This window comes from Carlito syrichta, unplaced genomic scaffold (assembly GCF_000164805.1).
Source record: "Carlito syrichta isolate Samal-C Ts95f unplaced genomic scaffold, Tarsius_syrichta-2.0.1 Scaffold132761, whole genome shotgun sequence".
Lineage (NCBI taxonomy): Eukaryota > Metazoa > Chordata > Mammalia > Primates > Tarsiidae > Carlito > Carlito syrichta.
In genome coordinates, this window is record NW_007076857.1 from 41523 (window position 1) to 55093 (window position 13571).

The following is a 13571-nucleotide window of genomic DNA, read 5'->3' on the forward strand; positions in this document are numbered from 1 at the left end:
GACTAAGTGTGCTAAAGCTGAAAGAACAAAAGACATGGGAATCACATCATGTCACTGAAGAGAGAGGGTCCCAAAGCCATCCTTAGAGTGGAAGGAAGTGAATGTGCAACTGTTCTGCCTTGTCAGGCTGTCCAGAATCAGGGAGAGGATGCACCGGCAGGAGCCTCAAACATACATACATTCTTGTCATAACTAGCACAGTTTCGAGAGACAGCAGCACAGTGACTTAAAGTGCGCTCTTAGCATCAATACTGTTAAAAGAGTTTAAAAACAGTTTTTGCAGCCAGGCTCGGTGGCTCTGCCTGTAATCCCAGCATTTTGGGAGACCGAGGTGAGTGGATTGCCTGAGCCCGGGGGTTTGAGACTAGCCCGGGCAACTTGGCGAGACCTCGTCTCTACAATAAATCAAAAAATTAGCTGGGCAAGGTAGCATGTGCCTGTAGTTCCAGCTGAGGTGAAAGGATCACTGGAGCCCAGCAGGTCGACACTGGGGTGGGCCGTGAGTGTGCCACTGCACTCCAGCCTGGGTGACAGAGTGAGACTCCAACTCAAAAAAAAAGATCAAGCAATCCATCAACATCATGAGGACATTCCCTGGAACAAGTTAAATACTCTACCTTTTTAAAGTAATAATTCTTTATTTTTTTAACATCCTAAATGATATCCAATCACGGCAATGGAAAATGTCTATTACATAAATCAAAATAGACAAAACAAATACAGCTTAATGTGAAAAAAAGTCAAATGAAAACTGATATTTACTCCCATCTTTTCTCTTTATTCTTGGTAGAAAAGTCACTTAGAAACCTATTCAGTGGAGAAACCACATCTGAATTGCACAAAAGGTATGTGAAACAGGAAAATACTGCACCTGCAATGTGATCATTGGAACTTGACTTTTGCAGTGGTTGCAAGTGGCCTCCCGGTATTTACAGGCCTTTTCCACATGATCACGCAAGTCTTTTCTCAAAACTTTTTCTTTGCAGTCGGCACGTACACATGGAAGTTCTTCAAATTGGCAATCATTTTTTAAATGCACCTGTAAGACAAACCATTGAAAGTTCTTAACTGAAAAAAAATTCAATCTGAAATACCAGATTCTAACCTCTGTGCAAAGAATGACAAATATACCAAGAGACGCCGAATCTCATATTCTATTCGGTGATTACTAAAACTATATTGCTGTTGAAAAATTAAGCCAACTCTTCCTCTTAGGTTAGTAGATATATGAATACCTGCTAAGAACTTTATTTTGCCCGTAATCCCAGCACTTTGGAAGGCCAAGGCGAGTGGATTGCCTGAGCCTGCGGGTTCGAGACCTGCCTGGGCAACTTGGCAAGACCTCATCTCTACAATAAATAAAAAATTAGCCAGGCGCAATAGCGCGCACCTGTAGTTCCGGTTACTTGGAAGGCTGAGGCGGGAGAATCACCTGAGCCCAGCAGGTCAAGGCTGCAGTGGCCGGGAGCATGCCACTGCACTCCAGTCTGGGCGACAGAGTGAGACTCCAACTCAAAAAAAAAAAAGAACTTTATTTTATTCCAATTCAAATAACTTTCCAAGGTAAAATATGGTACTAATCAAAAAACATAAGTTATGAAGAATTTCATGGTGAAAAAAGGTTTCAGTGGGCCTTCTAAAATTAAAATCTAATTCCAAATAGGGTGAGGATGTTTACTAGCCAGTTAACAATCCTGCCAATGATGTCATAAGAATAGCATCGCCTACTCAGTTGTCCTGACTATTTTCATACGTGGTTGTATTTTGAAGGAATGACGTAAACACAGTCTTTTTCTATTTTCTTTTTTTCACTCTGTAGCCTCTCTTGTGACATTTTCACCCTGCCCCCACCCCCAATAGCTCGACTCCTTCTCTAAGATTTTGGTTCTCAGCACCGGTTACAGACAAAAATCACCTGGAGAGCTTTTAATACTGCCAGCCCAGGACTAACACAGCTATCTAGAGTCAGAGCCAGGGCACTGGTATTTTTTTCAGCTCCTCAGGTCATTCTAACAGGCAGCCAGGGTTGGACGCCACCGCCCTGAGACTCCATGGCCTCTCCCTGGGAAACTCTACCCTAGAGGTCTGGGCTAGGGCCCAGGGTTGTATATTCTTTTTTTTTTTTTTGAGTTGGAGTCTCACTCGGTCGCCCAGACTGGAGTGCAGTGGCCGCTCCCGGCCACCGCAACCTCGCCTGCTGGGCTCCAGCAATCCTTCCGCCTCAGCCTTCCGAGAAGCCAGAATTACAGGCATGCGCTACCAAGCCCAGCTGATTTTTTTGATTTATTGTAGAGATGAGGTCTCACTGCCCAGGCAGGTCTCGAACCCGCGAGCTCAGGCAATCCACTCACCTCAGCCTCCCAAAGCACGGGATTACAGGCTAAGCCACCGAGCCCGGCTCGGGTTGTATATTCTTAACAAGTACTCAGTGATTATTTTCAGGCAACTTTGGAAGTCAGCGCTCCCAGTTACCATGTTCTTCGCAGTGCTCTTTCCTGGCTTAGAAACACTTTCTAGGCCCCGCTCCCTCAGCTGACTTCATCGTGGGCTTTCAGCCTCCAGGCCCACCTCCTGTTCTCACTTCCAGTCACGACACTCACTCTGTGGCCCGGTGACCTCTCTGCACCCTCCTCGGAGCAGGCTCCCCAGGGCGGGGCAAGTCTCCATGGTGCCTGGACACCCCTGGTCTCAGGCCCCGCCTCTCTCCCGCTAGGTGGGCCCCTGGGAAATTCGAATTCCAAGGCCAAGAACAAAAGCATCATCGTCATCCTCATCTCCACCGTGCGAAGCAGCCAGAGCTTTGTGCAGCTGGACCTGGACTTCAACATGGGTTTCCTCAAGAACCCCAAGGTTCAAGGGCTGGTGGGTGGCAGGAGTTCTTCGAACTTCCTTGGGGCCCTTCACTGCCATGACCCACCGCTTCTTCCTTCCAGAAGTTCAACGTGGCTGTGACCCCGGCCAAGGCTTTGCTCATCATAGTGGGCAACCTCCTTCTCCTGGGCCATGACCCCGACTGGAAAGTGTGAGCATTCCCACCCCACAATTCCCCTTGGTGGCCACAACCCCAGGCTAGGGCAGGCAGACCTTCATTGAGGACCAGCTAACGCCTCAGTCCTCAGCTGTGTCACCTCCCCGACACCCTCATGGCGTTTATAAGTTAGACGACACTCAGAGGTCAAAGCAAGCAGAGCTCAGTGACAGGATTTGGCTGCCTCCGGCCTCTGCTGGCACCCCTCTGTACCCCACAGATCCCTGGAGTTCTGTAAAGAAAATGGGGGGTACACCAGGTGCCCTTTCCCTGCCAAGCTGGACCCGCAGCAGGGACAGAACTTGCTCCAGGGCCTGAGCAAGCCCAGCTCCTCTACCTCAGGCATGGTCTGGGGCACGTGGGTGGGGCCGGTGCTGGGTGGTGGTGAGGAAGACACAGCACATCTCCTCTCCCTCTAGGGCCCCACAGTCACGACGGCCTCCCCCAGGAGCGGGAGAGGAAAGGGGCCTGTCCCTGCAAGTGGAGGAACGAGCTGAGGACACAGCAGCCGGCCTCCTCACACCAGCCAAGTCTTAACTGTCCATCTGACCCTGAACCTGACCCCAGCCGACCTGCCCCTCTCGTAAACACACTCTTGAGGTGCCACATCCTATGACGAGTTCATCAGCTGGACATGGCAAGGAACGCACAGTCCTTAACATGAAAGCCCCCAGTGCCCCTTCGGTACTTACCAGCAGATGTCCCAGTGTTAACTGCTCGGCACAACCTCTGCTTTCATTCCGACAATAGATCTGAAGAGCTAGAATCTCTCTCTTGCAGCAATTATCCTTAAACACCTGAAATGAAAAGATCATTATTTCAAAGGATTAATATTTCTTAATCTCCACATGCTGCTTTGGACAAGGCAAAGCCACTTTTAAAAAAATCATGAGAGCAACTCTTAAGTGGACCTCAGAAAGCACTAAGGACCATATTAATTTCTACAAGTAGAATGAAGAAACTGCCCCTATTAAGAGACACAATTTAAATAATAAAACATTAGTTAGGCCAAAATAAAACGAATTACACTTAATAATTAAAGATCACTCTGGAGCATCTAAACAGTTTTTGTTAACTATGATATAATCTCAGGATATGGGCAAAAGAGGGCCAAGTTCACATTCAGACTCTGGAGACCTCCAGGAGCCAGCACTGGGCAGGGGGCCACAAGGTGCAGCTCTCTACCAGAGGACAAGGGCAGACTCGAACACAATGTGACATACTTTCTAACAGCTTGCTAGAGAAATGGACAAACTACTTACTGAAAGAGTATATTTTGAGTATGATTTGTAAAATTTTTGGTTCCTTCTAAAGTTATGCTGTTATACCTCATTTTTCATCAAAAAAGAAGCATAAGCCTGCTACTGGAAAACATTCTTTTTTTTTTTTTTTGAGTTGGCGTCTCACTCTGTCACCCAGGCTGGAGTGCAATGGCATGCATGCTCACAACCATTGCAGCCTCAACCTGCTGGGCTCCGACGATCCTTCTGCCTCAGTCTTCCAAGTAGCTGGAACTATAGGTGCGCGCTACCTTGCCGGCTAATCTTTTGATGTATTGTAAAGATGAGGTCTTGCCAAGTCACCCGGGCTGGTCTCGAACCCTTGGGCTCAGGCAGTCTACTTGCCTCGGCCTCCCAAAGTGCTGGGATTACGGGCTGAGCCACCGAGCCCAGACAACATTCTTAAATATATATCACAAAGACTGGGTTAATCTAATAATGAAAATGTTTCCTTTTGAAAATGAAAATCTTCTGGCCTTCTTTAATTTCATTTTTCCCTTAAACAAATATTCTCTTTCTAACAACACAATCTACAACATCTCAGTCCTCAGGCATTTCTGAGAAAATCCCACTTGTTAGAGAAAAACAGGCAGGAACTTAATGTGCCTTTCTCAACTCCACGGGCAAAGAATAGAACTAACAGCTGGTAAGAGTTTTAAAAAAACTAATTCGGAGTCAAAGTCATCCTTCATAAATATGACTTTTTTTTTTTTTTTGAATCTTACTCTGTCGTCCAGGTGGAGTGTAGTGGCATGCTCATGGCCGCCCCAGCATCAACCTACTGGGCTCTGGTGATCCTTCCACCTCAGCTTCCCAAGCAGCAGGAACTACAGGCATGCGCTACCACACCTGGCTAATTTTTTTATTTATTATAGAGACAAGTCTCATCATGTTGCCCAGGCTGATCTCGAACCCACAGGTTCACGCAGTCTTCTCACCTCAGGATTACAGGATTGAGCCACTGTGCCCAGACAATGAGACTTTTTTTTTTTAAGGTCATGACATGATACTAAAGTCAACAGAACAGATATTTTTAACTGGTAGGAAACAGGCTTCCTTCTTGCCTGTTAGGTTTTTAAGTCATTTGTTTAACCTCACAGATAAGAAAACACTGATGAAAAACACCAGGATAATACAAGTACAGAGTTGAAAAGGATCTCAGGTTATTTATTCCAAATGTCCCTTTTTATAGGTGAGGTTCGGGGCCCCACATCTATTGGTGACCTGCTGAGGGGTGGAGCTGGGTCACCCGGGGCCCCAATAGCTCCTCCTTCCATGAAAGTCCACAGCTTTAGTCCCTCTCATTAACAACTCTTCAACAAAACTACGTTTTTCTTTAGCTACCAATGTCACTGAAAAACAGGGACAATAATTCTGAATAATGAGCCAAAGATACTACAAGAGACATCTTAGTCCTCTATTTCAACCTCCTTTCTCAACCATACTTGTCATATACATGTTCACAAGCTAACATGGTACCATGTTAAGAGAACGAGTAGAGCTGAGTGATTGATTTTCTTAATAATAACTGAAGTCTTTAGCAGCAGCAGGAAAATGCCAAGGAAGAAAATGTACAGGGTCAGGTGACCAGTTCCATCACTGACCCTTCTAAAGCAGGTTACATCAGACACCCTTGTCCCTGGTAGCCCTGGGGCACTGACTGCTAGAACCCTCAAATTCCTGCACTCATCCAGGCTGCCCTGACCAACAAACCCTAACTGCAAAGTGCTTCAGACAGGAATGCCCCAGAGCAAGAATTTTATTGTACAACTTAATGACTTACACTTAAAAACTGTTAGGTTCATTAATCAAAATATCAGAACCACACTTTTTTTATTGATATTTTAAATACTTTAAGAATGAACTGTTTCAAACTACAAGTGTGGCTGGCAGGCTTTAGCAGTGCATGGATGACCCCCTGTCAGAGACGCCATGAGAAGGGATCCGATCCCAGGAGAGATGCTGGCAAGTGAGCTTGGGCGCCCCTCCTGCTCTGAGCATGCAGTGACACCCACGGGATCTCACAGTGCACATAACCGTGTGGGGGAGAAAAGGCACTAATTTCACTCATGTCCACTGGCTTCAAGATATTATAGGGGTGGGAGGGTAGGAAGGGCAAATTCAAATGAACCCCCTGGACTAATACATGTCTGGAGGTGAATGGAAGCTGTTGGAATAAAGACCCTCGATGGAGAAGGAACCCAACCACAGCAGCTCTGCCGTGGACAGAAGTCTCAGCACTTTGCCTACCACCCAACTCCCTGACTCCACAAACCACCTCCCGAGGTCGTGCCAGGTGATGCCGTTACTGTTACAGGTGAGGGACAGGCTGAGAAGGCGGAGTAGCTCTGAAGGCTCATCCAGCAGGAAGTGGCCGAGTGGATCTGACCCTGCTGTCTGCCCAGGTGCCCACCTGGCACAGTGCCCTGCCTCAGCTCCCGGGCATCAGCCACCAAAACCGAGATGGTATTTTGTGCCAGAGTGCTGAATGCAAACTACGTGGAAAGTATCACCCAGCTTAAAACAGTTGACAAAACGACTGATCAAAAAGCCAAGAGTACCTTATCCTTAACGATGCTTTCTTGACACGCCGTGCACTTTGGACTTGAGGAGCTGAGAGGAAATATGACTGCATTAGTGGAGTACCTTTCTCCTCGAAACGTTCATTTCACCCAAGTCTACCTGCAGCTCACAGCCATGGAGAATTTGGTTTCATATGAAGCCATAGGAGAAAAGGGCTGCATTTTATAATGGTAATTTCTCAAAAGGAAGCTATTGAGTAGAACAGTTTAGTTCAGTTCCACTTGGAAAGCCCCTCTCAATGGACATAGAAGTGAAATTTTATTTCAGAAACCAAAACCAGATATCTGTAGAGGAGCTCTTCAGTGGGAGCATGCACAGCTTATTAGGAGAGCCTTGAAACACTCTTGCTTTTTAAAACAGCCAGTCTTTTCTCCCACAAGCTATTTTTCTTCACTGGACACTGAAAGGCCGCTGTTACTGCACTGGGGCCCAGCCCCCTCCCCTGTGGTCTACCATATACCCAAGGCCCTGCCCCTCCCCCACAGAAGTCCAGGCTCTCCCTGTCAAGGGACAACGGTGCTCTGAGTCTACAGTGCTGTCACTGAGCTCAACTCAAGTGCTACTGTATCCACAAGCAGGCAAAAGTGAGCTGACTGTTTGGGAGCGGCAGGAAAGACCACAGAGGGCAGTGCTGTCAGGAGGGCAGGGCTAAAAGAAAGGAAGGCTGGCTGCTATTCTGGACCTGGGGCTTGGGGGCAGCCAGGCTCAACTGGTGCATCAGGAGGGGGAACTGGCACCCTTCCCAAGCCAAGCCCTGATGGCGGCCACCAAGCTCAGGGTGTCCTGCAGCAACTCCAGTGCCCAGCACGAGGCCTAGTCAACAGAAAACACCTGCAGATTGCTTTTCAGCCAGGGCTTGTCCAGTCCTTGCCACTGACTCTGCTCTGCCTCAGCCCTGGGCGGCACCTGGCACACCAAAGCACTTGTACTTCAATGACTTGTTTTATCATTTGCTGGTGTGTTTCCTTTGTGAAACTGCGAGCTCTTAGAGCATACTACAGGAACAAATATAGGGAACACCAAGGTCCACGGACAGAGTGACTGATACCTTCAAGGAAACTCAGGAGCTGCTTGGGGGAGGAGAGAAACAGAAGTCTGCAGGAGAGGAGGACATGGAACGGAGTGATCCAGGGCTCAGGTGAGAGACATGCAGAGGCCTCAATAAACTCAGTTGTTCCACTGCATTTCCCTAAACGATGCACAAGCTGGGCTCTGAGGCTTATGCACTTCTTGAGGGCTTTAAGCTTTACAGGCTTATTTTCTAGAGAAACAAACAGTGAGTGGGTGGAAGGGTAAGGCCTGGAAAAGGGGAAGGGAATGACCACGACCACTCAAGCAAGGGCACCCACCTCAGCAGAGTGGCCATGCAGGTCTCACAGAACCGGTGCCCACACTCTGTCTGCTTTGGGTTACACAATACCAGGCGGCACTTCTCACACTTGTACTTGTCCTCCACGGTCTTCACAAACTTTTCTTTGTAACCTCCTTGGTCAGGGACGAAAACTGATGCCCCAGTGCTGCGGTCAGGGTGCAGCTTTAGCGGTGGATTGGTCTGCAGTGCGCCGGGGGAGTCCATCTTTTTACTGGACTCCATTTTAGAAAAGAAAAATTCTGTTGGGAAAAAAAAAATGAAGTCAGTAGAGTGCCATCACATCATCCCGGCAAGGAAATGACCAACAGCTCTGGGAAGGCAAACGTGCCTGTGAGACACATTATCTTTTAGTTTTAGGCAACACACAAGAATCCTTCCCGACACTGGGATGGGACACGAACCAAACATGATCCGACGTGCACCTCTACTTTACCAAACACTGCTGCTACCATTCCTATTCCAAAAAACTTTCTAGAAGGGATACTTAATTAGCTGTATTTTCAAGGTTTGCGATAATGCACACAATACTCTGCTGTGTCATAACTTTGAATTCTCTGCGTCATCTGATATTCTGGCTGAAGCAACAGCTATTCCCAGCCACTTTTACTTCCTAGTTAACTTCTGCCAGACGACAGCCCCAACAATGCAATTCAGGATGGTTCTGTCCAACTGTGACAGCACAGCAGTAGGCCTGTGGTCGGAGCAGTGTCCCTCATTCAAACGGTAGCCATTACGGCATCTGATGTGCTTCCAGACCACAAGTGCTCTCTCTACCTGGTAAATCCCATGAGAGTGTCCCACAGTCCCTGAGACGCCTGGCTTCCAGCAACACCCTGACCCAGTGATTTGCACCGCATAGCCTTGGGGGGAGCCTGCTGTGGACCAAGCCTGTGGGTAGAGTGTGGTGGAGATCCAGCACTCCAGCCCATACGTCAGGAGGCTCAGGGTCAGGCAGGTTCCAATGTGCCCGGGGACAGGGCTGGCAGATGGGACACTGAACTGGTGGGGTCTCCTATGCTCCTGTCTGGGCAGGATCTGCTACCACACCTGGTCACAAGTTACTGTGCAAGGATGGCTGCTCCCACCTGCAAGTTCCCACCAACAGGTGAAATAAGCAGATCCTAGAAATGAGCCACAAAGACCCCAGACTGAGCAGCTCGGTCCACTGAGACCTTGAGAGGAAGTCAATGGAAATACACAGGAGCAGCCGGGCTCGGTGGCTCAGCCTGTAATCCCGCGCCTTTGGGAGGCTGAGGTGAGTGCATTGCCTGAGCCCGCGGGTTCGAGACCCGCATGGGCAACTTGGCAAGACCTCATCTCTACAATAAATCAAAAAATCAGCCGGGCATGGTAGTGCGCACCTGTAGTTCCAGCTACTTGGAAGGCTAGGTGAAAGGATCACTGGAGCCTAGCAGGTTGAGGCTGTGGTGGCCAGAAGCGGCCACTGCACTCCAATCTGGGCGAGAGTGAGACTCCAACTCAAAAAAAAAAAAAAAAAGAAAACACACAGGAACATGAAGGAGCTACACAAAGATCCTGAAGAAACGTGAGCTTTAATAAAAAGTATACCATGCAATAAATACACATTAACAAGCAGACTAATCCTTCTACATATTTGCTAATACTTATCTGTGGCACAAATTAAATGTTTCCAGATGGTGGTATAAAGGCTGGTTTCTATTTTCTGGATATTGTACAAAGATTGTGTACTTTTATAACAAGAAAACATACACACACACACATACACACACACGTATATTATATATATATCTATACACACACACTATATATATATATATAAAATACACACACACACACACACATATATATAGTGTGTGCGTGTGCATGTAGAGATGGGATCTCACTATGTTGCCCAAGCTGGTCTCAAACTCCTGGGCTGAAGCAATTCTCCTGCTTTTGCCTCCCAAAGCACTGGGATTACAGGCATGAGCCACTATGCCTGGCCAAGAAAATGCATTCTGAATACTGGGCAGGGTCAAGATCAACTTGTACACCCTAAGTTTTCCTGCAAAAGTTTTTGCCCAGTTCCTTGCAACCCTTCTCTCCAAAGTCTCTGCTGGACAGCCGAGCAGGGATGCTCTTCCTGTCTCTCAGGCTCAGCCTGCACCTCTCCCAGCCCTGTCAGCAGCCCCCGGCCAGCCCTGCACTCCCATGTACCTTGGCAAGGAAGGGAGGGGCTGTCAGCGAGGTCTCAGCAGCCTCAAGGAAACCTCACTGCCTGGATGCCCTACTGAAGCCACCTCCAGACTGTGGGATATTCCACATAGATGTCCCATCTTAGGTCTCCTCCATCATTTCCCACAATATGATAATGCATCTTGCAAAGAGACAGGGAAGTTGCTTTCAAAACTCACCAGCTCCCTCAAAAATACACTGCACTCTTGCCCAAACCATCTATTTTAACAACTTACAAATGTAAGAGCCAAATTCCTTCTACACCTGAGGTCCTGGCATTCTGGGAGGCAGGTGCTGGGAGGGCTAGACCCCTCCTTCTAAGCCCTATTCCTTTTCTTTCTTTTTAAAAAAAATTTTAAATTTTGTTTTTAAAATGTGGGGTACAATTCAGGATTAGGTATACAAGTGGTCATCATACAGGTAAAGTTGGGCCTCCTTTTGCCAGGTACCCTTATTGATGTTGTGTCCCCACCTCCACGCCAGCAGTATCCTGCTACTGCCAATTCTTTTCTTATTGTATTATGGTAAATGTCCAGGGTCCACTTAGAGTAAGAACATACAGTACTCTGTTCTTTGTTTCTGTAATAGATCACTGAGTATGACAGAGTCTAAATCCATCAAAGATGCTGCAAAGTCCATATGTTTGTCCTTCTTTATGGCTGTATAATATTCCATTGTGTAAATGTACCACTTTTTTTTTTTATCCAGTCCAGTTCTGATGGGCAGCATAGTTGCTTCCATGCTTTTGCTATTGTGAATAGTGCTGCAATAAACATGCATGTGCAGGTATCTTTTTGGTAGAGTGATTTGAGTTCTTCCAGGTATATTCCCAGTAGGGGGATTGCTGGGGCATATTGAACGTCAATGTCTAGTTCTTTTAGAAATCACCACACTATTTCCAAAGAGGTTGCACTAGTTTGCATTCCCACCAACAGTGCAGAAGTGTTCCTTTTTCTCTGCATCTTTACCAGCATCTGTTGTTTGTTTTATTTTTTACTTTATTATTATTTTTTTTGAGTTGGAGTCTTACTCCGGCACCCAGGTTGGAGCGCAGCAGCATGCTCACAGTCACCCCAGCGTCAACCTGCTGGGCTCAGGCAATTCTTCTGCCTCAGCCTTCCAAGTAGCTGGAACTACAGGCATGTGCTATCAAACCCAGCTAATTTTATTTTTCAGTTTATTGTAGAGATGAGGTTTCGCCAAGTTGCTCAGGCTGTTCTCAAACCTGTGGGCTCAGGCAATCCTCTTACCTCGGCCTCCCAAAGTGCTGGGATTACAGGTTTGAGACACTGCACATGCATGTTTGTTTTATTAATGATGCTCATTCTTACTGGGGTGTGGTGGTATCTCAGTGTGGTTTTGATTTGCATTTCTCTTATGATTAGTGAGACTGAGCATTTTTTCATGTGTCTATTGGCTGCCTGTATATCTTCTTTTGAGAAGTATTCTATTCATATCTTTTGTCCACTTTATAATGGGGCTGTTTGTTTTTTTCCTTTCAGCATGTTTGAGTTCCTTGTAGATCCTGGATGTTAGGCCTCTGTCAGATAAACAGTTGGCAAATATTTCCCATTCTGTGGACTGTCTCTCCGCTCTCTTGATGGTTTCTTTTCCAAGCCCTTTTCTTGTGTTGCCTCTTGCTGCCTTCACAAGGCTGAAAGAACGAGCATCTCGTGGCTGGGCATGGACAGGAATGGAATGCCGGCAGCAGGGCACTGACAGGTGGGTGGAGTGGTGCTCTAGCCATACTTGGGTTACCTTTAATAAAACAGAACGTGACGTGGCAAAGTAGGGGAGCTTCGTGTGAAAGCCATGTGTTTGTGGAAACAAAAGTGTTTTCCAAATGACTTCCAGAAGCCAGTGACTCCTTCCTTGCTTAGAAACATCTGGTCAGAATCTTGTTCACCATGATGCTAACGTTTCTCAGCTAACCCAGCAAGACACCCAGTACTAACCATGCCTGTCAGACAAAAGGGTCAACCAGCAGTCACTCCGCTGCCCACCAGCCCCAGCTCCGCAGGACCCTTCCGTCCTCACATGCTCAGGGCTTGCTCCAGTCCCAGCCCCGCTTCTGTGGAGCCTGCCCAGACACCTCTCAAGGAGGCCACCCTGGTCACATCGCTCTGATTGCCCATGCCCTACTCTGTGCTTCTCCACAGCACCTCCTGCCCCAGGACTGTGTATTTATGATTTATGATCTCCCTCTCTCTGGGAAAATGCAAGCTCTCTGTGGATGTGGATTTTGATCTGTTTTGTTGATGACAAACCCCAGGTCCTAGAATAGTGTCCAACAAGTAGAAGGTGCTCAATATACATCTGTTGAGTTAAGAAATAAAAGACAGCACTCTCTCCAAATCATTTTGTGATGCTAACATCACACTGATACCCAAACCAGGTAAAGAGCCAACAAAGAAAGAAAACTATAGGCCAATATCCTTGATGAACATAGATGCAAAAATTCTCAACAAGATTCTAGCAAACTGGATCCAACAACACATCTCAAAAATATTTATCATGACCAAGTAGGCCTTATCCCCAGGATGCAGGGTTGGTTCAGTATCTGCAAGACCATAAACGTAATTAAATATATCAACAAATGTAAAAACAAGAATCATATGATTCTATCATTAGATGCAGAAAAAGCTTTTGATAAAATCCAGCACCCTTCTTGATTAAACCCTTGAACACCTAGGCACAGAAAGAATATACTTCAAAATAGTAAGAGCCATCTATGATAAACTCACAGTCAACATACTGCTGAACAGACAGAAATTAGAAGCATTTCCCTAAAAATCAGAACAAGACAAGGATGCCCACTTTCACCTCTCCTGCTCAACATTGTGCTGAAAGTCTTAGCTAGAGCAATTAGACAGGAGAAGGAAATCAAGGGTATCCAAATAGGAAAAGAGGAAGTTAAGTTATCCCTTGCAGGTGATATGATCCTATACCTCAAAAATCCAAGGGAATCTGTCAAAAACCTTGCACTGAGAAAGGACTTTGGCAAAGTCTCAGGGTATAAAATGTGCAAAAGGCAGCTGCATTCCTATACACCAACAATAAACAGACAGAAACCCAAATAAAAAGCACAATCCCATTCACAACAGCCCCCGCC

The 13571-nt window shown here is 46.8% G+C and overlaps 1 protein-coding gene across 3 annotated transcripts in view; it reads right to left on the bottom strand.

Moving 5' to 3' along the window:
• TRAF3 (TNF receptor associated factor 3) overlaps nt 1-13571 on the bottom strand; it is a 72296-nt gene that overhangs the window by 23164 nt on the left and 35561 nt on the right. For 2 of the 3 annotated variants that reach the window (XM_008049358.1, XM_008049357.1), the window contains exons 2-5: nt 8241-8502; nt 6870-6921; nt 3721-3825; nt 872-1039 (exon numbers count right to left, since the gene is read on the bottom strand). In XM_008049358.1, coding sequence (XP_008047549.1) covers nt 872-1039; nt 3721-3825; nt 6870-6921; nt 8241-8485 — 570 coding nt within the window. In that variant the 5' untranslated portion in view covers nt 8486-8502. Of the gene's footprint in view, nt 1-871; nt 1040-3720; nt 3826-6869; nt 6922-8240; nt 8503-13571 lie in introns of those variants that run through there. The other variant, XM_008049359.1, reaches the window with a different exon arrangement.